Below are 26,611 nucleotides of genomic sequence, written 5' to 3' on the forward strand. Positions count from 1 at the left end.
AATGTGAGTTATTCTTAAAAGTAAAAAAACCCTCAAACAGTAGTGTTGGTAAGCTAGAGAAATTCACATACTATACAAAGGAAGAGGACTTTTTTACCCTGAGGTACTGAAGACTGAACAGCTTAATTTGGTGATAAGCTTTTAGTTTCATATAATGTAGTTCATGATCTACAATTTACAAGATAGGAAGAAAAGGTCAAGTTTATATTTGTTACTAACTGATAGCAGGTACCAATATGACGCTAGGAAGAGACTGCAACAGAAAGCATATTAAATAAATTATTTAAATTCTAGAATCTTCATGACTGCAATTTAAGTCCCAAATATTTAAAATTTAAGCAGGATTGTAAAAACTATAGAATTATGTAAAGCAGCTCACATACTATGATATTTATGGAAATTTTTTATTCCTTTTTCTCCTTTGTTTGAAAGGTGAGAAAAAAATAAACAAAACACTCAGGTGAAGGCTTTGTGGAGTATCCACATGTTCCTAAATTATTTAACTCTAGAAAATAACTAATGGAAATATTTTTGATCCTGCAAATGACATAAGTGTTAACTTTAAGATGTATTGCAATATATTGATTTCTAAATGATATTAATATATAATAATGCATAATACTGAACTTTGTATTACTAAACTTATAACAGAATTCTTATTTTTGTTAAATAATGGCAGAGAAAAATGAAGTAGCAGGCAGAAAAGCCTCCAAAAAAACCTACTTCTATAAAGGAATTAAAAAAGATATTAAAAAAAAGTTCTACTGATTCCATTCAAATCAATTCTACTTAACTCTACCTCACTATCTGCCATCATGCCAATTTAACTGGGTTAAAAAAACCCTTAAAGTACATTATCACTTCTGTTGGTACATCAATAATTCTTCTGATAGAGCTACTTGACCTTTTTCTGCTGATTTTAGTCATTGGGAGGAGTTATTGGAACAACTCCAGTGCAAGTGAAGAAATTCATAAAGTCCACACAGCCATCTTGCAAGCTTAGCTGGACCATAGCAGTTCTGTGTGACATTTATACCAGGAGCAATGAGTGGAATTAATTCCATCATGGACAAGGACATTAGTGTGCTGTTACACACCGCTCTGTACAACTGAAACCTTTGTTATACCCTCTTTCCATTCCCTACATCCAAATAGTATATTATAACCTGTCTGGTTATGAATGAAGCTTCTGGACAGCAGCAAAACTGATTGAGGAACCATAGACAGATTTCATTGTTCACCAGTAATCTGAACGAAATATAGTAGCAAATATAATGTAATGGTTTTATTTTTCATTAGTTTCCATGTTCTAATTTTTCTGCCTAACACTTTACATACAACAGCCTGTAACTGAAAATTACTTACCTAGAATATAAATTATTTCAGTTTTGGAAGAAAACCAAAAGGATATATGACTGTGAGACAGCTACTGTTGTTCTTCAGCTTGCCTGGAAACCAATGAAATTTAATCAAAACTGATAAGTAGCAGGATTTCACTGTAAATCTCACTTCAAAAACTCTTCTCAGTATTTGTCTCCTGAGCAGGACCAGATTGTGACAGAAAGTTTAAAAAGTAAATAAAAATATAAGTATGTATTTTGCATATATAAAGCCATTATCTTATATCTGTGTATTTAAACTACTATTACGTATAACATGACTTGTACAGCAAAAAGATGAGATAAAGTCAAAGTTACTTTCACCTGTTAGTCCTACTTTAGATAGGTTTCAATTTAACATGAAGAGTCTTTTCCTTTCTAGAGACATATGTTTCAAGAGTCTTTAATTTACTTTCAGCTCCTACATACTATTTTCTGAAGTGGCTTAGGATAGGATTTTCTGCATAGCATATTAGAATGGTTTGGGTTGGAAAGGACCCTAAAGATCATGTAGTTCCAACTCTCCTGCTCTGGGCAGGGACACCTTCCACTAGACCAGGCTGCTCAAAACCCCCTGCAGCCTGGCCGTGAGCACTTCCAGGGATGGGGCAATCACAGCTTCTGGGGGCAACCTGCTCCAGTGCCTCACCATCCCCACAGTGAACAATTTCTTCCTAATATCTAATCAAAGTCTATGCTTTTTCAGTTTAAAAGCATTACCCCTTCTCCTATCACTACAGGCCTTACTAAAATGTTTGTCCCTACCTTTATTATAAGCCCCCTTTAATTTTGAAACACCACTATAAGATCTAGTCAAAGCCTTCTTCTCTCCAGGTTGAACAACCCCATCTTTGAGATGTCTAAAGATGTAGATTATAATGTAATATGATAAATGTACCTTAACATTATAAAGATTCTGATAGTATTTAGTTGAATTACCAGCCTATGTGAGACTGACAGAAATAGTGATTAAGATATTCATGAGAATGCTACCATTTTGTAGGACTTTGAGATTAATTTAGCATAGGAATTCTGAGCTTTCAAACCAGCCAAGCTGATATGGCAATACTGTCCCAGTGCAATAGAAGTATGAATAGGATCATAATATAGAAAAGCACATTTTGTATGACAGCAAATTGAGCACTAATGGGGTAAGGAAAAATGGTTTAAAGGAGATGGCAAGAGGCAGATCCTTTGTCAAATTAAAGTCTCTAAACTGAAGTCTCTAAACTTTCTGTGGGGGTGTGTTAGGAAGAATGTTCTATATTTTTATATTACCTTCTGTTAGAATTGAAAAATTTAAGAATTATTAAAAAAAATGGGATTGAAGACACTCAAATTTGGTTTGCACTACAGCTGAAGTTAGATCAGATTACATCATATGGAAAATTTTCTATCCTTTTTTAATTTAGGAAATTTTCCAAATTCTCTGATCTTGGGCCATCAAGAAATAGTTGAATGCTTCTGCATGCTTTTGATTTGTCAGGGCAGGGGTTGGGGTGGGGAGAAAAATCCAACTCCCCTACTCCCTTGAACATTCCAGGAAGAATTTGAGGTAAACCAGATGCATCAACACTTATGATCTATCTTTTCACCCTGCAAAATATTAAAGGGGGTACGTACTTAAATTATTTGTTACTGCAAAGCAAGCTTGGGAGTTATTTTATTATAACTCTCTAAAAGATATTACATTAATTATTTTTTTAATAAAATTTGGTCTTTGTGATTTCAAAAATACATTATTTAAAACTATCAAGATACAAAATACCAATATAGATAAATCAGGATTTCTAATTTTTATTATATTGAGTTTAAAAAAAGTCACAGTATACATGATTGTAACAAATTAGTTTTCTGAAGTAAATTTTTATTTGATCTTGCTCTCAGCCAGTTCAAGTTTGCTTAGAAGAGTATTTGAGTATTGCAGTTCGATGCAACTCTTTGCAAAACTTATTCTCACTTTTTTCTATTCCTATAGCTATATTCCAGTCCCAAACAATTTTAACAACAAAATACCTTATTACCATTTCCCCTTGCTTTTTCTGTAAATTTCACCATAGTTTGAGTTTACTATTCCACAGATGTTCTCCCACATGAAATTGCTCTGGTTGAAATATTTTTATGCTTTCTTATGCTTGAATGAATTTTCACAATAAATCTGGAATTCACTTTCTGGAAATTACTGTATGAATATTCCTATCCCCTCATAAACGTTCATGAAAGCGCAATGCTTTGTATATACTTAAAATATTTGTAGATTTTTTTATCCCAGATACTTTCTCTATTTAGGAGTAATTTTCTTTCTCTCTCTTTTTCTCTTTCTCCCTTTCTTTTCTTTACTTTCTTTTCTTTTTCTTTCTTTTCTTCCTTTCCTTTCTCTCTCCCACACACCCTTTTGCAATTTCAGAATTGCAAAACACACACACACACATGTTACACACATGTACATGTGTGTACTACATCTGTTTATTCCCCATAAGGGAGCAAGAAAGAAAGTGATTCAAAGGTGCAGTTCTGGAACTATATATATTTGTTATATATATATATATATATAACATATAGTAGAACACACACAGATACACAAAAGCCCAGAACAAAGGGAAACAAACCCACCATAAATTCACCTTTGGACATTAACGACATACTACTGTTTCAAATCTGGCCTTCATTGAAGCTAGTGTGAAAGTAATAATTTATTAAAACTTGTACTATGTACTACATAAAACTTGTATTATGTAGAATTCAATATACAACTTTCATATGTACACATACATCTTAAGGTGTTCAAAACAGGTGTTAAAAACATTTCCTATAGAAAAAGTGAAGCTGTAGAATGGCATGAAAAATACTTTCATAATTAATATACTGACTGATGAAAATATTTGCACTGAACTAATTATTGCAGTAGTTAAAAAAAAAAATCCATTAATTCTCCCTCAAAAACTGAATGGTAAAGGAATATCATTGACAGTACAGTGGTACACAGCATCTTGTCTTTTATGTGTGTCTGTAGCCATTGCTTATTTTAATTAGTTTTAAAGGAAAAGATGTCGATTACCACTTTTGCCTTTTTCCTGACATATCTATTGAAGTCAGGTAAATCATAAAAATCTAGGCCATGTTATCTGTATCAACTTAGATTTGCTGTTGATTTATAAAAACACAATGATTACCATCAGACTGAATCTTTTTCATTCTAGCTTAATTTTCTTATTGCTTGTAATAAAGCAAAATATCAGCTTTAATGAATTTTATTTGCATACTAATGAAATGGAGAGAGTAAGCTCTTTCTAATTATCTTTTTCTGACTAACAAACCTAGCTGCTATTAAAATTTTTAATTTGTCTGCTTTTTTCTTTTAATTGTTAGCATTAGATTATTCAGGTTAACCTGTTCCTTAGGAAAAAAGAAAAAAACTGCTGAAAATAGATCTTTCTTCTTGTGTGAAAGATATTAGTTTTTCTTTAACTGTTTCCTTGATGTTTTCTTTAACTACTGATAGGTAGAAGTCATTTATCCATTTTGACCTATTTAGTATGAATTCTCAAAAGTGATTAACTATAGGAATTTAAAAAAAAAAAAATGGGGTTTACAGTACTATATTGAATAAACTATCCTTTAAATGCTCTTTGCATGGAAATTAGTGCAATAAGGTGTATTTAATATTCAGTGAAATTGTAGGGTAAGGATTAATGGAAAAGGCAAAGAACCTCTGTATGCGTACCAGACAAAAACCAGGTCTTGGTAGCTATTAACTCATTCGAGTTTCCAGGCTGCATCTGAAAATCTGGCAATGTGAGCTGACAGCGTAATTAAAATACATGGGTTTCTTCCTACTTCAGGGAGACAGAAAGCTGTAAGCCAGATTTATTGGCTACTTAAAAACTTCTATATTCAATTTTCTTCTGTCATATTCTAATCAAGCAATTGTGTGTGAATATGGGGCAAGGCAATCACAGCCAAATCCCTGTCCTGCTCATTTAGCTGCCAAAATATCAAGGCTTTTCTGCAGGTATGTGTACCCTTGTAGAGCAGTTGTCTTCTGAATTTTTTACTTGTAAAGTTGCAAAGGATCATTAATTCAAAAATCCTTCATTCCTGGGTATAATGGGTGTACGGGGTTCAGTCTTATTAATAAATCTTTTCCAGTGGGATTGGAAAGGTGAATGAGAGGACTTTGTGTGTTGATGCTGATGAATGAATGATCCCACTGCAGACAAAACCTGAAGATCCTGACCTCAACAATGGCATAACCTCTTCCCTGTCTGGCTGAGGGTGTATCCGCAGGTCAGGGCTAGTAGACAATATGTCAAGAAACCTTTTCTATTTACACATGGAGCAAATCATCTGAAGGGCCAAACTTAATCTAACTACTCATCATGAAAATTATTGGCTAACAGTGGACGGTGACACATCCTTGATGACCCAGGTTAGATATTGTTACTCATGGTTCCTATCACCAGTCCAAGTAGGCATGGTCTGCATGCTGGCCTTTTTTCTCTTCTTTTGGGATGCCTTGTTTTTACCTATAAAGAAGACTGTGCTGCCTATCTATTTTATGCAAAAAGAAAAATACTAAAAAAAGACCCTTTTTTGGACTAAGTACCTACTTTTAAGACATGCACATACTCAAATGCTTCTGTCCTCACATGGCTTTTTCAAGCCTTTTGCAGATATGAGAGCATAACCAGGATGTTCCTTCTTCTCTTGTTTGGTTTTTTTTAGTTTTTTTTTTCATTTTTCCTTTTGTTTCTCTTAGCCTCACGTGGAAAGACACATTTTAAAAAAAGGACCTCCCTTAGACTTTTTGTATCAGCTATTTACAGTGGTGGAACTGGCACAGAAAAAACAACCTAATTTTTCAACAAGCCTTTCAGAATCCAGAATTTTACAACACAAGTCTGTGTATAGCTATAAACTGTATAGCTATATGGACATTAAGAACTCCTTTCTTCTGTATACATGTACAAAAGCTTCATTCCTTCTTTTTGCTAGAAAACGTGCTAATGGTAGATTTTTAATTCAGCTCAAACTCCCAGATTAATTTGAGAGTCACAATTTTGTAGGATACAGTTCCTATTTGAGAAGTATAACCTCTTCTTTCTTCTAAATACTCTATAACTCACCCCGTTGAAGTGTTTATTTCAATAGGTAAATTGATTACCATATCTCTGCATAATTGCTTTGCCATGTTATTCACTATTTCACCAGTTGTCAACTACTTCCGCATTTCATATAAATTATATTTGTTTACTTGTATATAATCAACAGAAGTATTGAACAGAGTTGCCCTCACTGTTTCCTCTGAACTTCTGTGGAAACACTGTTATATAGTCATGATGAACACTTTTGGAGATCAACCAGCTAGTTCTTAATCCATTTTATTTGGGTTGCATTGCTATCATGCTTTTATTTAAAATTAAAAAGTCATAAAACATTAGGCCAAAAGTCAAATTCCATATGTATTAAATGCCTGCATTTATGTTTACTAACATCAATTAATTAAACCAGGGGTTTATGAGATCTATATTTCCATTTAAAAATTTGACTGCTATTAGTGTTTGGGTTTTTACTCAATTCTTGTTACCTGACTCTTCCATCTGCTTTTCCATTATAGCAAGCAGAGCTGATGTAACTGCTTTAGCTGTTCATTCATTAGCTGTGCTTGAGTACTGAGTATTTGCAAAGCTTCCTGAAACCAATGCACTAATAATAATAAAAATTTTGAAGAACAATTAACAAGTTATTCCTAGATGTTATCATTTTCCTTAGCTGCTAATGGACTGAAAAGAACTTTTTCGTTGTCATGTAGTTCAACCACATTATCCCATTCCTTCACAGAAAGCTGAAACGTAATTGCAGTTACCTGTTTTACTAATCTTTCTCTGTTGTCATCATTTTTGTTACTGCTTAATTTAAACTACATAATGTACTTTCTTTGAAACTACAGCATTGTCTCCTCCACCTCTTCAACTTTTCCTATCAATTTTCTACATTTAGTAACAACAAATCTGTATGATTGAATAACTATTTCCCCCTTCAATGCAACTTCCCTCATTCCTGATAAACTTCCCACTAATTTCTAGCTTTTCTTTGCCAGTGGAAACGGTGTGGGTTTATATGCATATTTGTTTTATTTCTTTACTGATGACTGACAACAATTTGACTCCTAAGTAATCTGTGCAAAACCACTGTACTTTTTCTTGTATAAATTGTGTTCAATTGTCCCTAATTTTGCATTATAAGAATGAAGTATATTATTGGACTAGGACCATAATCTACTTGTCTAAATGGAATGTTAGAAGTTCATAATCACTCCCAGACACTAACCTTGGCTGGATAAATGATCTGGTTTTATGCAAAGTAGAGAATTATCCATATTAAAGGCAAAACTTATTTACATTTTTCAGACAATTTATTTTGAAACGGTAATGATGTGTTCATTGCTTCCATGAGATTGCTGACAACACAGCAATCCAAGTCATACTCTCCTAATAACAGATCTTTTTTTCCAGTCTATCTATATAGGTTAACAACCATTTCCTGTGTGACTAAATCCATTTGCTTATAACCACATACATATAAAGACTTGATTTATTCCATGCAAACAAAACTGCCATGTACATACACCTACAAAACTAGTCAGGTTTTCCCCTGAAAACTCACAGGAAAGAGTTAAATAGAGGTTCAGTATAGAAAAGGTATTCCTTGTTCTGTAGTAAGTACCAAGTCTCTACTCTTACTGAAAAAAAGAAAACGTAAATTAAGACTAATTCATTTAAGATTAATTTATTAAAGACTGAAGAAAATTTTCAGCTCACTTCTTCTACACAATTACATAGAATTATGTCTGAATGAACCAAAAGGTACCTAACCAAATGTTCCGGTCATAAGTTATTTAACCAACAAAATATTTGAACACAGCAAATGAATAAGGCATTCAAAACTGTACCCTATTAAGTAAATCAATCATAAGGTACATGGAATGGGAAGACAAGAGAGCTAGGAATCTTCTAATTAGGCAACCTGTTGCTTTGTATCTACATGAGGTGGTGAAATACCAGACATAAAGCTATAAGCATTTTTAATATATGCACAAACTCCAGGGCAATGTGAAGGAAATTATATATCTAGAAAAAATGCATCAAAACATGGTACAAACAACTTCAGAGCATGTGATAAAAGATAATTTTTAAAAGTTTTTAATTCTACATTTTTGGGGAGACCAATATACTGTTTGATGAGAGCTCACATGTTAAGATTTTAAGAGCACATATTACTTCAAATTAAGTTAACAATATATAATTTTCTTTAACATCACAACTTCATTCAAAACAGAAGTTTGTGCTTATCAAATTGGTACACTGGAACAATGAAATAGATTGGTATATCCCTTTTTTTGCTATAGATTTCCTATGAGTACATAGCAAGTGTTTCACTAAATCATGGAGTTTCAGGAATGGAAATGTTCTTGATAGTGCAAAATGTTCTTAAGATTTCATTTACGTACTTACCAATTATATATATTGTTTTAAAAATATAATAAATAAATAAATAAATGAGGAGAACTGGATGTATTTGAATGGCTCTAAATAACCAGCATGGTTCTTATTGTCTGCATTAATGCTGAATTATTAAGACTAGATTGTAACCTGAGAGACAATAATTGTGAGGTTTTCCAGAACTGCACCTTTGAATCACTTTCTTTCTTGCTTCCTTATGGGGAATAAACAGAAGTCAGTGTCTATAGAGTTTCTTCTCCCGTAAGCCCATATAGCAGCTCCAGCCACTATGCTTACTTTGTCAGACAGCTTTCCAATAGGTGGGAAGCTGAGCTTCGTAACTTGCTTGAACTTAGACTACCCGGTGGATCACAATTTATTTACAAACACCAAAGATGATTTGAAATAGCAACATATGCTCTTGAGTATCTAAACTGATTTAATTTCAACCCACGTTTAGCTGTTTTTAAAGCCATAGTTTTAAAGCAGAATATTATTTTTAGGTATGTTATCAAGTGAGATTCTGTTTATTAATAAGACCATATTCCTCTGTTTTTTTTAAAAAAACAAACCCTTCCTAAAGATATTTATTCCCCATAGCATTAGGGCTGTGATATTATGACCAAGAATTTTGGTGATATGCTAGGGAAAAAGAAGAAAAATTGCCGTTAATATGTTCTTGACAGGAATGACTGAGTTTCTTAGATACTTACCTAATGAGGCTGATGACAGAGATTTCAAAGTATTTCAAAGTTAATTTCTAGTTTTTTAATATTCAGTGTACTTAAATATATTGTTAACATGACTTTTGAACATAATTACTTATTATAAATAGGTCACAAACAAAGCACAAAGTCTAATGTGACATGTCTTGACAGTTTAAATCCATTTTCTGACATTTTACATAAGCTAATAGATAGTGTGAAAAAGCTTCATGCAGAAAATATGACTGTTTTCATTAAGAGCAGAAAACATGTTTAAAGTAATTAAAAGAAATTAATCATTTCTTATTCCTAGATTATCCTTGACACAAATTATAAGGATTTTAGTTACCACTAAACTTTAGCTAAAATGGCTAATCTCTAGATCTTCTGACATACCCATGTTCAAATGTTTTAGCTACATGTCAGAAAAGACAAAAATAACAATGCTATCAAAGTTGAATTACATTTAGCAAAAGAAAGTGTCCCATAAGTGACCAAAAATACTGAAAAAGTATGTCTAATTACTATATCAAAGAAAGTGAGACAACTAGAAATGATACAGAGCTCTCCACATACTTAGGTAGAGGTATAACATAAATAATATCTTAACCAGCAAGTTTACTTCACTTTAGTAAAAATGTGGACCATATGCCAGTTATGTAGTTTGTTACAGTGTCAGTGAATTAGCATAATAAGATACTAGGCTCAGTGAGGAAATAAAACTACAATAATCAAGATTTTAAATTGTCAGAAAAAAAGATTAAACAGTTTCTCAAAAATATTTCCTGAATATCTGGTTATGTCTTTCCAAAAGGAATCTGCATTTACCAATGCCATTCATATATTTCTGCTTCTATTTGTCCTCCAAGAGAAACGATCTTATTTATGTTATTATTGCCTTGTTAGGAAAAAAAAAAAAAATGTTGTAGGAGTGGCAAAAATATATGTCCAAAGATGTTTACATTTTATTTTAGAAAATTACATGAAGATTTTGGGATCAGTCATGATGAAAAGTTTACATTAAAATTAGTAAAATGTTCACAAGTGTCTGAATGTATAATTTTACCACTAAAAGCTTAGTGTACTTGGCCAAATGAATTCTTTGAGACTGTTTTAACTTCCCATTCTCCTTAAAACAAGAAAAGTAACTCTAACCAGTCCCAATATCACAGAATATGTTCACTATGTATCATTTTAATAATGTGCACAGGTTCAAAAAATCCTTTAAAAAAGTCTTGTAAAGGCATATCATCAATCAACTGATAAATTGCACTCACCCTCTCTTCGATTAAGCCTTGCAAATCCAGGGCTGTGACTGCTAGACAGCTCTGATGAACTACTGAATGATGACTGAGGCAAAGCAGACACCAACGGATCATCACAATTATCTGCCAGTGAAAAATATCATATTCAGATTAATACAATGATCACCACTTACTGTAACTGCATCCAAAAAGAACACTAGAAAAATACCTGAATCAACCCTGTACCTGAAAGCAGCATATCTCTTAATAATTCCTCTTGTTCTGTTGTATGTAAAAGCATCAGTACCAAGGCAGCCCACCATTTCTCTTTTTTTTTTTTTTTTTTTTTTTTTTTTTTTGGGGGGGTGTTGTTTGTTGGTTAGTTATTTTTTTTTGATCCAATATTTCATGATACCACTAGGGTATGATTTATTATGTTCTTCAACTGGATGTACTTGCCCTCTTCTAACCTAACTTTTGAGATCAGTCATACTGATTAAAGGTTAACAGCTCGCCCATATTATTTATGTGAATAGCAACGCATGCCTTCTAGTCCTGGTTGTAGCATTAAGCTATAACCTCAGCATGTACTCTTTATTTTCTTTAGACCTGATGCCAGCACAGCTCTGTGCAATCACATTTAATGTGCAATCACATTAAATATATTTATTAAAAAACAAAAAACAAAAACAAAAAACCAAACAAACAACAAAAAAACCCCCACCACCAAAAAGACTCCAACCAAATGAAATAAAATATAACATAATATCATCCCTTTTAAGCACTGTAAGAATGACAAAAATGGAAAATCTTTTGCTTTGCCAAGGGTATACATGTTTGATAAAGACACAGCACAAAATCATTATCACTCAGATATTAGTATGCAAGTCCTAACATCATACAGACTTAAACCTGAGTGCTTCAAAGAGAGACTTAACTGCAGTTCACAATCAATGGTGCATAAGCAAGCAAATGCTAATCAATACTTTGGGTGTTAAATGCCTCTCCACCTCAATTACTATACACGGCATGTGTTCATTCTCCATTTAAATTTGAAAATTATAAATTGAGAATCAATAACTGTTCTGGATTTAGCTGAAAGAAGACTGACTTTAAAACACTAGAAGTGTGAGCAAGTCTTTCCCTAGCTATACTGTGCTGGCATCTGTCGCTCTAGAAAATAAGAGGAAATTACATAAATTATTAGTGTTTACGAAATGGTTCTTTTTAGGAGAAACACATCCTCTGGATGGAACTGATAAGGAGAAGTCACAGGTGAGTCCTCCTTTTAACACTTCTGTTTGTCTACCACATTTCCACTGTCAAAACCATAAATATTAATAATTACAAAATCTTCTCCTGACTTGGTGATAATTAAGGGCTTCCGCTGAATAATTATGGACATTTCTATTGAGCAGCAAGACTTTTATATCAATGTCTCAACAGGGTTTTTTGTTCACCTTCAAAAATTATTTTTTTAAAAATGTTGGTTCATTTGGTTCTTTAAACAAAACCCTTCCTAAAGAGAAGGCCTGATACTGATGACGATTGCTACAGTTAGAAGTGCTCTCAAATCCCATAAATAATACCCAGTCACTAAAAAAACCAAACCAAAACAACAACAAAAAAACCCAAACAAACAAAATTAATTGGTCTTGATAAACTCATATATACCATGCTTCTACCAAATTCGGAGTACCTCACAATTAAAATTATTTACTTTCATAAGTTTATTACCTGATCTAGCCTTCTATAATACAAACTGCAACATTTTATAACTACTCGTTATTGTCTAACCACAAGCTCGTTTTTCACTTCATTATCCACAGTTTAGATGGTGAAAGAGGCTGTGCTACTTGGGAAAAATTGTCCAACTGCTAAGCATAGAAGCAGAAAAAATGAAAGGAAACAAGATTTAATCTTATGAGCAAATGCATTGCACTAGTAAGTCTTAGAAAAGGATCTCATTAGTGAAAGGTTTCTTTACAGCACAGAAAATAAAAAAGACTTATTAGTCATAAACTATACGAGAAAGAAAAGAGTAGCACGCTGCTGTGTTTCACGCAGAGAGCTACTTACACTTTTGACGCAAGAGAGTGCTTCAAATACCACTGATCCTTTCTCTACTGTCAAAGCCTACATTGTAAGCTTAGATAGCAAGATGAAAATCAAGAGGAAAGAATCAAAAGGCATTTTACCCCATTTCTATGTACATGACTTAGAATCATATAATCATAGAATCACAGAATGGTTTGAGTTGGAAGAGACCGTTAAATGTCATCTAGTCCAACCCCTTTCAACTAAACCAGGTTCTCAAAGCTCCGTCCAGCCTGACCTTGGAATGTTTCCAGGGATGGGGCACCTACCACCTCTCTTGGCAACTTGTTCTTGTGTTTCAACACCCTCATCATAAAAGCTTTCTTCCTTATATGTTGTCTGAATCTACCCCCTTTTAGTATAAACATTACCCCTTGTCCTACCAAAACAGGCCCTACTAAAAAGTCTGTCCCCGCCTTTCTTTATATGCCTCCTTTAGGAACTGAAAGGCCACATAAAGTCTCCCCGAAGCCTTCTCTTTTCCAGGCTGAACAACCCCAACTCTCTCAGGCTTTCCTCACAGAAGAAGTGTTCCAACCCTCTGATCATTTTTATGGCCCTTCTCTGCACCCACACCAATAGGTTCATGTTTTTTTCTGTACTGAGAACTCCAAAGGTAGACACAGTAGAACGTTTCACCACCTTCATATGCCTCATATTTTCAACTTTTCTTTTCTGGTGAAGGGTGCATGTTTTATGAAATGAATCATCAGGACTAAGACTATGGGATTATTATTTACAGACACTAGTATATAAACGACAGCAAATACATTATTTTTAAAACATCTCTGGTTCTGTCTGTCTTCATAACTTTTTAATTCAGAAGGGAAAAAAAAAAAAAACATTTCCACTGGATAGATAAGACAGCTGCCTTTGTATTATTTGCTTCTGCTGACTACACTTTTCACTGTTTTTTCTCCTAATCTGCAACTTGGAAACGAATCAGTGGTACTGCATTATTCTTCCTAGATGGTCTAATACACGTATTTCTGTGACACTCATCTATTGTTTTGTGACATTCTCAGAAGAACTCAGAGCACTTACATAGTATTTATCCTATAATAATTTGTTTCAATCTTAATTTATAATGGAAAGATACATAAACAGTTGAATATACACAAGATGTAAAAAATTCAAGAGTGCAAGACATATTTTTGCTTTTACACAATAGTGATTAAAAAGAAATTAGCAAAGTATCACAAATAGATATACTCTGAATAATTATACATTCTTTTACAATAGCAGCTATGCTTTATTTCAGGAAAATAACTTCATATCAACTTATTTTTTATTGCTTAGCACACGTTGCTTAAAACTTATTCTTGTTGCACCTTACAGTGTGCAATGTAACTCATAATTTAGCGAGAATCCCAGAATTAGATCCAAAATACTTTGCAGAAATTGACAGGAACCAATTGGTCAATATTGATTTGTTTCTCAAATTTAATAAAAGCAAATAAAAACATAATCTGTTGAGTATGACAATTCTATATGATTTCATATACAGTAGAAGACATGCCACACAAAGAAACACAGTTTGAACTCAGTGTTTTCCAACATGCTACTGGTTAGCTCTTCATGTCTCTTGGACACCCTGTGTACAACAGAACTGACCTCACTGCTGAAGGCAGTCTAGAGTTTTCCTCCAGGTTAAATGAATACCTAAGCAGTCTATTCTAATATGAATTTTAAACCAAAGAATTTTAGTTAAAAGCTATGTATCATACAACTTTTTAATGATATTTTTGTGATAAATCTTCTTTTTAAACAATAGCTAATTGTGTCAAAAATGTAAACAAAACCACAGGTTTCTGCAATATGCACAAAAATTTGGTATCAAATAAGGCTTTGAGAAGGAAAAAATATGTATTGAATTGTCTGATACTAATGTAGAGAATAAAATCAAGCTCAGGCCTATGGAGAAGAGTGAAGAATAATTGTGAAATACTAGGGTTGGTTAATGCCGTATACTGACATGAGTTGTAACAGTTGCTGTTTAAAAAAAAAGTCTGAAATTATTAATATTCAAAAGGACAGGAAGTCATTACTGTGGGAATAAGAGGTGAAAAACTGAAGTGCAACTGGTAAAAAAAAAAAAAAAAAAGCAAGAATGTGCAAATGGGGGAAAGATATATAAGCAAAAATATATTACCTGTTTCATCACCAAATGAAGAAAGATTCAAGCTATGTAAGGCATACCTTTCCATATATAAAGAGCTCCAGTGCAGATTTAATCAAATCTATAAAGCAACTGAGGCATTTTATAGGAATAAAACTTCAAGTGTTGCATGTACAAAGTATACCTATTCAGCTTCAAATACTATCTTACTATGTAAATTCAGAGTAAACCAAGAAATTATTTATAGAGTGATACTATAATTTACATAGTTTATGCCATATGATCTACAAAAGATGGAGTTCAAATAGGATATCATGTTGTAAAGCAGTTATCAAAGTTATGCTTATAATACAAAGATTCATCAAATAAATTTTGTACCTTTGACCAAAGCAGCAGCTTGCTAAAATAAAAATAAAAATAGCAATAAAAACAGTAGAATACTGGGACAATCTGGGATTTATTTCTTCATGATGCGTAAGTGTATATTTTCACACCACAACGTCATTTACAGGCACAAACCTTCTTTCCTCTTTTGCAGCATCAAGAATATACGGCACTGGTCTTATTTTGAATGTAGCAGTCAGGCTGCTCTTTTTCATCTAAGTTTTCAGCTTGCTTTGTAATATAGACTCACAGATTTTCATGCATTCCAATTTGAGTGCAAATTTGCATAAGAAAATGTCAGAGTCCAGTGCTCAGTTACTACAAGTTGACATGCAATATTCTGATGATAATTATCTAAGTGTATTACATCCAGACTTTATTCAAAATATATCCTAATTTGAACTAAAAGATCCCAACACAAAAGCATACACAAAATGACATATTTCAATTTCACAGAATCATAGAGTCGCAGAATGGTCAGGTTTGGAAAGGAACTCTGGAGATCATCTAATTGAACCTCCTGCTAAACCTGGTTCATTTAGAGCAGGCTGCACAAAACTGCATCCAGATGGGTTTTGAATGTCTCCAGAGAAGGAGTCTCCACAACCTCTCTGGGCAGCCTGTGCCAGTGCTCGGCCACCCTCAAAGTTGAGAATTTTTTCCTCATATTAAATGGAACCACCTGTGTTGCAGTTTGTGCCTGTTGCCTGTTATACTCTTGCTGGACACTACTAGAAAGAGTCTGGCCCCATCTTGTTAGCACTCACCCTGAAGGTATTTCTATGCATTAACAAGATCCCCTCTCAGTCTTCTCCAGGTTAAACAGGCCTAGATTTCTCAGTCTTTCCTTATAAGAGAGATGCTCCAATACCCTCATTATCTTTGTAGCTCTCCACTGGCCCCTCTCCAGTAGTTCCCTGTGTCTCCTGAACTGGAGACCCCAGCACTGGACACAGCATGCGGCCTCAACAGGTCAGAGCAGAGGGGCAGGATCACCTCTCTCAACCCACTGGCCACGCTTCTCCCAATGCACTCCAGGATCCCATTGTCCCTCTTGCCCACAGGATCACACTGCTGGCTCATGGGCAACTTGCTGTCCTCCAGAACTCCCAGGTCCTTCTCCGCAGAGCTGTGCTCCAGCAGGTAAATCCATAGCCTGTACCGGTGCATGTGGTGATTCCTTCCCAGGTGCAGGACCCTACACTTGCCTTTGTTGAACTTGATTTGGTTCCTCTCAATTAATTTCTCTAATTTAACTTGTTAATGAAATTAATTTCAGCTATTATATTGTTGTATACACTTTTTTCCTTAAAATTTAGTTTACTCAAAACTTCCTCAAAAAACAAGAACTGCCAATTCCTTAATAAACTATTAAACTTCTAGTAAAGCAGGACAAAGGTAGCAAAGAGGGAAGAAAGTTTATAATGACTGACTTCCCTAAAATACTATTAAGTTTTTCAACTTTATCAAGAACTCAGAGGAAATATCGAGTGCCTAATGAGCAGAGTAACACCCTTTTTAATGTTAACACCCCCCCACCCCCTCCCCCCCAAAAAACCCAAACACCAAAAAAAAAGATGTTCCAGTAGGCTACATGAAAACAATAAAAAAAAAACAAATCAAAGAAAGATTAACAATCTTTCCTTAGTCATGGAAAACTGAATGTCTAATCATCAGACAAACTAGCTAAGGAGAACTGGAAATGCAGCGTTAGTGGAACAGGATGGAAGAAATAATAATTCTGTGAGTCTCTAAGAAATTTATTAATGTTCATCTTTCCCATGCATGCGAGCTGCAATGCTTAGGAAGCATCAACTTTGCTGCCATTAATTCACTCAGATTTGAATAAATGAACATCTATGATCAAAAACTTGATGAAGAGGAGGGAGGGTCTTAAAAATAGTGTATATCGTATTGTATCAAGCAGACCAGTACTTCTTAAAACCTAAGAAAAGATGACACAAAAACTACTCTGCAATAGCTGTGTATTAAATCTATGATTCAGTCATGTAGACTTCAAAGTATTCCTTTTCCTATTATTTTGAAGACCCAATATCCTGAAGCCCATATACTGTTTATAAAAGATTTTTTTTTTAATTTTCCCTATGAGTGACCACGTATCTCATTTTACTTAGCTAAACCTTTAAATATGTTAATTTTGGTAATTTAGTCTTCAGTCCATGTGCAGGCTTGTAATTAGTTTCAAAAGATTCATTGACTTTAATGAGATTCATGTGACATAGATAAAAAGAGATGTGCCTCTGCTTCTTTTGCTGAGAGGTACTGACCATTATGCTGATCACGATCACAGTGAACTCTTCATCAATGAGGATAAAAATAATAAGAAGGAGTCAAGTTGACAGATTTACAGACAATTAGATCAGGTTAGTTTCAGGCCTTCAATCTGCACAACTCGTCACTTAATATGAAACCAGCCTGTGGTTGTTGCTGCTGCCATATGGTTCTTTTGCATTTCTTTCCTGACCCATAATAAGCTATTCTTGTTGAGAGAACCCAAGCACTTCATCTGGGTCCACCGCTGCCCTTTTGTAGGTAAGAACTGAGAAAAGACCTAACTAGAAAAGTTACAGTTTCATGCATGCCTCTACAAACTCCTTGAAGTGGTTCTTAGCAGCTAGTGTTTCCCTTTTCTACTCTTCAGTACATTTTGTGGAATGTTTTTAGGCAGTTCCACATATTCCATTTGAACTGCATATAAGGCAGAGAAGCTCACAGTGGTTTCCTTTACTAAGGTTTGCTAGGCATTTTCAGCTACGTATTACTTGGAAAAATGTTGACCCACCATTTGACGTTTCATTGGTGATTGGCTATCATGGTTTAACCCCATCTGGCCACTAAGAACCATACAGAAGCTCAATCACTGTCCCCCTTCCTCGTGGGATGGGGAGGTAACCAGGAGGGAAAAACTTGTGGGTTGAGATAACACTTGACTAATTGAAATAAAACTAAATATTATAATAATAACAACAACAAGTATTGTAATGACAAGATAAGGGAGGGAAAGAGGAATAAAATCCAAAAGGAGAAAAAAAAACAGGTGATGCACAGTACAGCTGCTCACCACCCGCTGACTGATGCCCAGCCAGTCCTTGAGCCAGCATTCACAAGGCCCTGGCCAGCTCCCCCCAGTTCATATACTCAGCATGACGTCACATGGTATGGAATATCCCTTTGGCTAGTTTGGGTCACCTGTCCTGGCTGTGTCCCCTCCCAATGTCCCCTGCCCCTCCAGCCCTCTCGCTGGCAGGGCCCAAGAAACTGAAAAGTTCTTGATTTAGTATAAACATCACGGAGCAACAACAAAAACCTTCAGTGTCCTATCAACATTGTTCTCATACTAATTCCAAGACACAGCCTTGTACCAGCCTCTGAAAAGAGAATTAACTCTATGGCAGCCAAAAGCAAGACATTGGCCCAGACTGATTTTTTTATTAGAGGTATTATTACTTTTTTTATTATTATTCTAAACATGACTTTTAATTAATAGATTTCAGCTATTGCTTGGAGGAGGGTGGAGGGAGAAGCAGGGGTGTTGATTGCCCAAGATAAGAGAATAAATATCTTCAGGCTTTTGTAACAGTTTATTTGTGATTGTGAAGTATGATTTATCAAGGAGATAACCTTCACTGCAGAGCTGATTCTTTTCGTGAATTTGAAACAAAATCTTCCAGGTTTTGGATAAAATTGTTAACCTTTATAGACTAACCGTTCACTCAAATTCAGCACAGGATTCTGACACTTAGCAATTAATTGTTCCTGATATACTATTCACATCAGGCATGTGATGTTTACCTTAACAAAAAACATGTAATGTTACATTTCCTTCCTTTCAAGGAGTCATTCACATTTCAAAACTGCACTTATTTCATGCCAAGGAGGGATCAAGAACTGGAATTGAGTACAAAAAGCCAAATTTCATCTGTGCTTACTGACCACCTAGTTGGTGTCCAGATGTCTGAAAGTCTTTGTAACTGTATATAGAGAACTTAAAAATCAGACTAGAATGAAGAAAATAAAGGCTGCAGTTACATAGATCAAAATTTAATGATAAAAGACTGGAAGTGTAATGAAATTCTGTTTCCAAACAGATATTTGCAAAGATTCATGCCTTGCAATAAACTTTCAAGAGCTAGCATGGTTCTTACAGCCATGAATTATGCTTTCCTTTTAGGTTTTTATTTATTTGTTTTTAATTTTTATTTATATTTGATTTCTTGAACCATTTTTTTTCATAGTTTAGGAAAAAGAAGCATGAAAATCGTGGGGTAATCTTATTAGTTTTAATAAAGTGAAATTAAGAACTTGCTTGTTCTTAGCACCCAGAAATCAACTCAAGAGTCAACAGCTTTTAATTGATGTTAAAGACATACTGATAATAACTGAGTTAGCTTACTCTCGATTCTTTTGGTCTTTTCTAGAAATCTTCAGTCTATGATCCAATTCTAGTGAAATTCTGTCACTATAACTTCACTTCTAATTCCTAGTGCCCTGAGACCAAAGAAGTCTGTATTTTTAAGTTCCATGACTATTGAATCAACTCTGTATTTTTTTATAGATTCCAATTACATTTTGTGTCTGTGAATCAGTGCTGAAAGTGTATATGATTCAATAAAATATTTGAGTAGGATAAATTAGAACTGAGAGGTGATTGGACAAATGGGTTATTTTCTGTTAGGCTTTTGTTACTCACTTTAAAGACATACAGCAAAATCTATTAATTAAGCAAATACACTATACAAATAATCAAAATAAACAAATACACTAATCTAAACATCAACTTGTCTAAGGTGTGATCAAGAAAGTAGGATGGCATACCTTCTACTAGATAGGCAAATATCTTGTCTATTTTAACTTAAAAGCATAATTTTTACCAAATAAGAGTTAAAACTGGCAAGATTAAATAGATCACATTCTTAAACATCAACAGAATCTGAAACCTGTGAGATCTTACGGGCCCTTGCCTAGTTGTATATACTCAAACTAATACTGTTTATTTAATATTACTATTAAAAGAACTTTCATTAAATTGTTTATTGCCATTGAGTTTTGATGCTGGCAACATAAAAAATACAGCAACATCAAAAAGATGGCAACAGAATACAGGCTGAAAAAATTGTTAATATTAAAAGGTGCTAATATATTGTATTAATAAGTATGGGTTTGTTCTGTGAAAAGCAGTGAGACTAATGCAATTTTTAATGTATGTTGAAAGTATCTCAAGCATGTGTGGCAGTAAAACAGCAAGATTTTTAGAGAGATCAAAACAGAATTTGTATTAATAAGGTAACAAAAATAAGTTACTTACAGTTTAGAATTAAAATACTTCATACTGATCAAGAATAGATAGGTTTTATTATCAGCATTCATATTTTCCTGTGTAGGTGTGCCATATCTGAAAACTAATTTTCTAACAGCATGAAATATCCTTTCACGTGAAATACATCTTACACTTTCTCATTGGATTATTTAATTTTCTATGTCTTTGGGCTGTCTCATAATGTTTTTAAAATTTGGAATATTTAATTTATTTTTTTTTCAGCTGGCATAACACAGAGTTTAGTAAAATTTTTCTTGAGAGAGATAAAAGCATCTTTATTAAAAGTCAGAGTATTTCAAATACCTTATTATCAGAAAAATGTAGGAGATGTTTTTCTTTCTCCTAAACTGACAGATGCAGACAGGATTCACACAGAAAGGGAAAGGGATTGTTTGTTTGTTCTAATAATAGGCTTAACTTTGATTTTATTGAATTGAACTTTGCTCAAACACAGACATTTTCCATTGGATTGCATTTCACTCAAGAAAAGAAAATTCTCATATTTGAAGTTAGAAAAGAACACTTCCTTTTTATTCAAAGCAAAATCTATACCAAACTCTTTCAGAAAGAATTAAAGAATATAATTCAGTGCCTAAATAAAAAAAAAAAAAAAAAAAAAAAAAAAAAAGTTAAAAATCAGTTCAGGACTCAGGCAATGAAATTAAAAGAAGGAGAGTCATATTCAATTAAACCCCATCAACTGTCACTGAGATAGCCATCCTTACAATCACATTACACAAAACAAACAATCCACAAATAAAAACTTCTTCATGTTTGGAAAGATACTACCCACTCTTAACAATTAAATAAATAGAGAAACTCAGGAATGGTTTAAACAAACAAAGAAAAAAGTATTCACAATTATTCTTTTTATTCAACTAAGGCTTTCGCAAATCAAAGGAAGTCACATTTGTAAGATTAATTTTAGAACCAGAACTTTATTAACTGTTTTTCCTGGATGATAATCGCTTTATGCAGTCACCCCAAGGAGACCTTTATAAATGGGTAGCATTTGTCTGAGTTTGCAAGGTTGCACCCACAGACAGAATGCTGCTACACTGAATTCCCTTGACTTCATTTTCTGCTCCAGACCGACAGCTATGTTCTGCCACTGATTCCCAGCCAAATTTTTAGTACAACAAACATGATATTCTATGTAATTCTATTTTTAGTGATAATATTATATATTTAGTAACACTAAATAAAGAAGCCATTCACTGGCAATGTGTTATTAATTATCTTCCTTATCTACAGATCTGGCTATATGTGAAGAGATAACATACTTACAGGAACAAAACTCTACTCGCTATTAAACAGGGTGGGAGGAAGGAGAAGGAATGGTGTTTAGGGGAAAATGATTATAGGTAAGAATGTCAAAGATGTGAAGGTCTCAAGATTTTACTACTTTCATCAATATTTACTTTTGTATTATTATCACTGTATTGGCATAGTAAAGTACTTCCTTGCAAGAGAAGTGTAAGAGTTCGTGAGTAACTCCTTGTACACAAGGCCCAGAGATACAGTTCTTGATTAGGAGACTAATGCAGCATTCTGCATCACACTGGATTTGAGACAATAGTTGTTAGGCACTGCATCTCAGCTAAAGTAAGATAACTTTTAAAGCATCTCCAACAATATCACTTACAGTTGTGTCATGAGACTTAAACATCTCTGGTTATATTTTCAACTACAAAGCAATTGCCTTCCATTACCAAAGCTGACGCTTCAAAGGAAGGAACAATAACATCAAAACCCTTCTAGCAGGTATCACAGAGATACAATTTAGGAGCAATTCATTTGGATGAAAGATAAAATCTAAGAGGGAAGCTCCAAAGTGAAGCAATACTAGGCATGTTACTAGTGACTTATGTTGATGCTTTGGCCAAAGACAGAAGAACTAGTTAGGTTAGTGCTATAGCCTCTGACGATCACCATCAAAGGCGCAGTGCTAACTCTGCTCTGCTTGAAACCATCTGGCACAAGCAGTCAATCTCAAGAGGTCTGAGAATGCTGAGGGCAGTACAGAATAGAATCTTTGCTATGGCTTTGTATGAAAAGAGGAAACAAGAAAGTGTATGCATTTAATTTCAGGATTAAAAGGATCAATATCAAATTGACTCCACTGACAGACTTTTTTTAAAAAAGTCCCAGAAACAGAATAGAAAGCCAATAATTCATACACACACACAGAGAGTCTAACTGTATTTTACAATGCTGTAATTTCACCTTTTTCTTCATAATTTTATAAATTTAAATATCCTTACTGCTAGAAGATAGTATCTTTTTTTCAGAGATGAGATTTAAAAGAGAAGATCTTAAGTCTAGGTTCAGTTGTAAGCCTTTGGATCTTGTTATCTTGTCTCCATGTGAAGGAAAAATCTTCTGTCTTCACTATCAGTTACATTATTCCAAACGCAGGTTTATAGAGATGGTGATCAAGTCACCTCTCCAGTTCTTTAGTAAGACAATTTCCTTTAGTCTGAATCTGTGAGCTTTGTTTTCCAGCCCCTACATCACTTTGCAGGTTTCCTCTGAACAGTCAGCATCTGTATATCGTTCTAGAAGGGAAGCTACTAGCACAGAAATCAGTAGCAGAGGTCAGTGCTTGTGTGCTGAAAGCAAACTGATTCCCAGCTTCTCTCTTTATTTCCTTTGTTCAATTACTTTCATGTACTGTATTTGTCAGACCTTTGCACATGGCATTACACAGGTCTCATTTTGAAGAAGTTATCCATAATGACCTCTGAAACATTTCTTATGTCAGTATGTCTTGGGATACTTTCCCATTTAATGGACGTAACCTGATTTTGTTGACCCTAAATGTACACCCATACTGCCCAATCTACATTTATACCAAAAATAAACATGGTGGGTTGTATTGTGAATATATAAAAGGACAATGCAAATCATCCTCTGATGACTATCTACCTCTCTTTTTTATTAATTATTATTTACATAATCTGTAATTATTATGTGATTTTTATCCTAACATATGTCATTGACAAAACAGTACTGAGCGAAGTACTTGTCTCTGAGGCATGGTTCTAACTAAAGCTCAATCTATTGATGTCACCCTATTTACAGCCACCTATCTGGAGATTGGCATTGAGCCAGTTTTTAATGTAATTTAATTCTACTACATTAATGACCTAGAATTAAATTCTATTAATCACAGTATTATGCAGAAATACATCACATGATGAAGAGTTATGCAAGTATGTAATATTAGAATTAATAATTAGAATAATATATAATATTTACCACAGCTTTCTAATTAATGTCATTTACATCTTCAGATTATTAGTGAAAGTTTTAAACTAAATTAATCTGAATACAAAAAACAACTCTGATGTCCTGTGCTAGGGTCAAACCCATTTACTATTACTCTAGTTTGTCTTTATACATCATGTCCAAATTCTGATGAAGATATGTTTCTGCCATAAAAGCTGTCACTATCACTTCATTAAAGTCTAAATATTAGACCTTTTCACTGAAAAGTTTGTTAATTTCTTTATAATTTATGAATTCCAACAATGAATAAATTGATATTATGAACTTTATTTAAAGTCTATGGATAGGCAAGTCTATGGATAGGAATGGAACAGAACCAGGTTCTTTTTTTAAGTATTGGGATCTGCTGAGATTTGATATTGATAGTAGATAATGTAACAGACTGTCAGTTTCACTGTCATGCATAATGCAATCTGACCTCATTAAAGAGATATAATAAAAAATAAAATAAAATAAAATAAAATAAATTTAGGAAGATCAAGTAGAAAACCCTGTTACATATAGAAATAGATAGATCTTTGTATTTCAAAGGAATATCTGTGCACAGTTACCAATTTTCTGTAAATGAAAAGTGCTCTGAGCATGGGAAATTTTAAATAGAGACAATAGATCCATATTTCTTTGGTATTTACCAATAATAAATGATATATGTGTAAAACTAAAATTACAAAAAATATATAAATTTATGTACAAGTACAGCAGAAATCTTATACGCTCTTTAAAAACCTTAAGGATTTGAGGTTTGCATACCTCATTGCATATCACTGTGTGCTACAGTGCCTTCTCAATTATTATGTTTTACTGGAACATACTTCTCTCATTTTGGTGTCATTTTCCCACCTGCCCCTTCAGCTGGAGTGAAGTGCACATGCTTTTGTCTTTTGAATGTTTTGGAATAAGTATTTTGGAAGCAGCATACCTGTTAGAGTGTTCCAAACTATACGCATAGATATGCCTTGTTCCTATCCAGGTACTTTAAATCAAATTAAATTCAATTTCAATTAATGCAGAAGGGAAAAAATAGTTTGTAAAATTTATTCCTATGAAGAAGTGAGAACCCATACAGTCAGACAACTGAAACTAATCACAAAGATTTCTCTTTGTCTCTCAACTACCTTGCTGTTCAGTCCTTATAAAGCATAGTTACTGTTTCAGACTGTGTACATAATTTCAATGCTTGTCTGTTTGGAACTGTTTTCACAGAAAACACCGGCTGAAGAGAGCTCCTCTGTCAATGAATGGGCTGTGATGCCCCTCCTTGAGTGCTTTCATAGCTCTTACAGGCAAATTAATCTTCACAGTCTCCTAGGGATCCAGAAAAACTGAAGTTTTCTTCCCACACTGCCTTGTATTCCCTTCTTGATCTGACCAGTCTTCAAAACTAAAATAATCCTTGTCCTACTTCCTTGAATATCCAGATGCCTCTTTGCTAGGCTGGCCGCCATCTCTACTTTCCTAGCTAGTAAACAGCTCCTCACTCCCAAGAGATAAAACCTGATCCAACCTCTTAGTAATACACTGCAGTGTCCTACCACAAATGTGTTTTGCACTGGATGGGTGATTACGTATTTATCAATTCACTAGGGAACATAAAAGCACCTAACTGTAATTACCCACATACTCTGTTTGGGGTATGAGTGGATTTGAGGTGACCTATGTGATGCTACTATAAAATGCTCACAGGCTTTGACTATCCAGCAAATACAGATTATTAGGTGTTCTCTTGGTAAGTTTAAGTGCGTGCACCCCATTTGAGTCAGTGATGTCTTTTCCATGTTTCCAAAATAAAATATTCTACAACAATATGTCTAACAATAAAATACTATTAGTGGATTCCACTAATGAAAAGATCCACAGTGCAGGCTTTACAGGAACAATAGCCATTTCAGCTGTGCATGGATCCAGCATGGATAAACCTGCTTTCACACATACATTTATTCATGTATCATTTAATTCCCTATAAACAGATTAAGTAGTGTATAGCAGCTTACATAGGAATATATTTCTCTAGGAGTTATTCAGGAGAACTTTCTCTTAAATTAAAATACATTTTTATCACATGCATCAACAGTTACTCCCTAAAATAAAACAAATCAAGTGTGAAGCCAGATAGGCATTGATAAAATCCAAGAAGAGTAAAGAGTAGAAGGCATAGGAAAATTACCAGCTGGCAAATTCCCACGCCTGGTTCAGAGCACAACTGTGTCCCAGGAAGAAAGCCAAAAGAAGGTGTGTTCCCTTTCATAACCCACTAGGTTTATAAATTCACTCAAACCATCCCAGTGCTAAGCAATGAAAGTTTCACAACATCATATATTTTGGGGGATATTTCTCTGAAAATCCCTCCAAATAATTTTCCCTGTTAAAATGAAATTTGGCACAGCTTTAACTGAATAACCAGATACTACTGCTGCTGCTGCTGCTATTACTACTACTACTATTACTACCACTCATAATGATAATCTGAATGAAACATGAAGACAAAATTATTTGTAAGACATTTGGATAAATCTTCATACGGCAATCATAACTCCAAAATCTCTTATGAAACTG

General features: G+C 33.9%; 1 protein-coding gene across 1 annotated transcript in view; it reads right to left on the minus strand.

The window, feature by feature from the left end:
- Nucleotides 1-26,611, minus strand: part of CNTNAP4 (contactin associated protein family member 4) — a 261,311-nt gene that overhangs the window by 204,407 nt on the left and 30,293 nt on the right. The window contains exon 2 of the mRNA XM_027815469.2: nt 10,863-10,973. Within this exon, the coding sequence (XP_027671270.2) occupies nt 10,863-10,973 (111 nt within the window). The remainder of the gene's footprint in view (nt 1-10,862; nt 10,974-26,611) is intronic.

Source organism: Falco cherrug, chromosome Z (genome assembly GCF_023634085.1).
Source record: "Falco cherrug isolate bFalChe1 chromosome Z, bFalChe1.pri, whole genome shotgun sequence".
NCBI lineage: Eukaryota > Metazoa > Chordata > Aves > Falconiformes > Falconidae > Falco > Falco cherrug.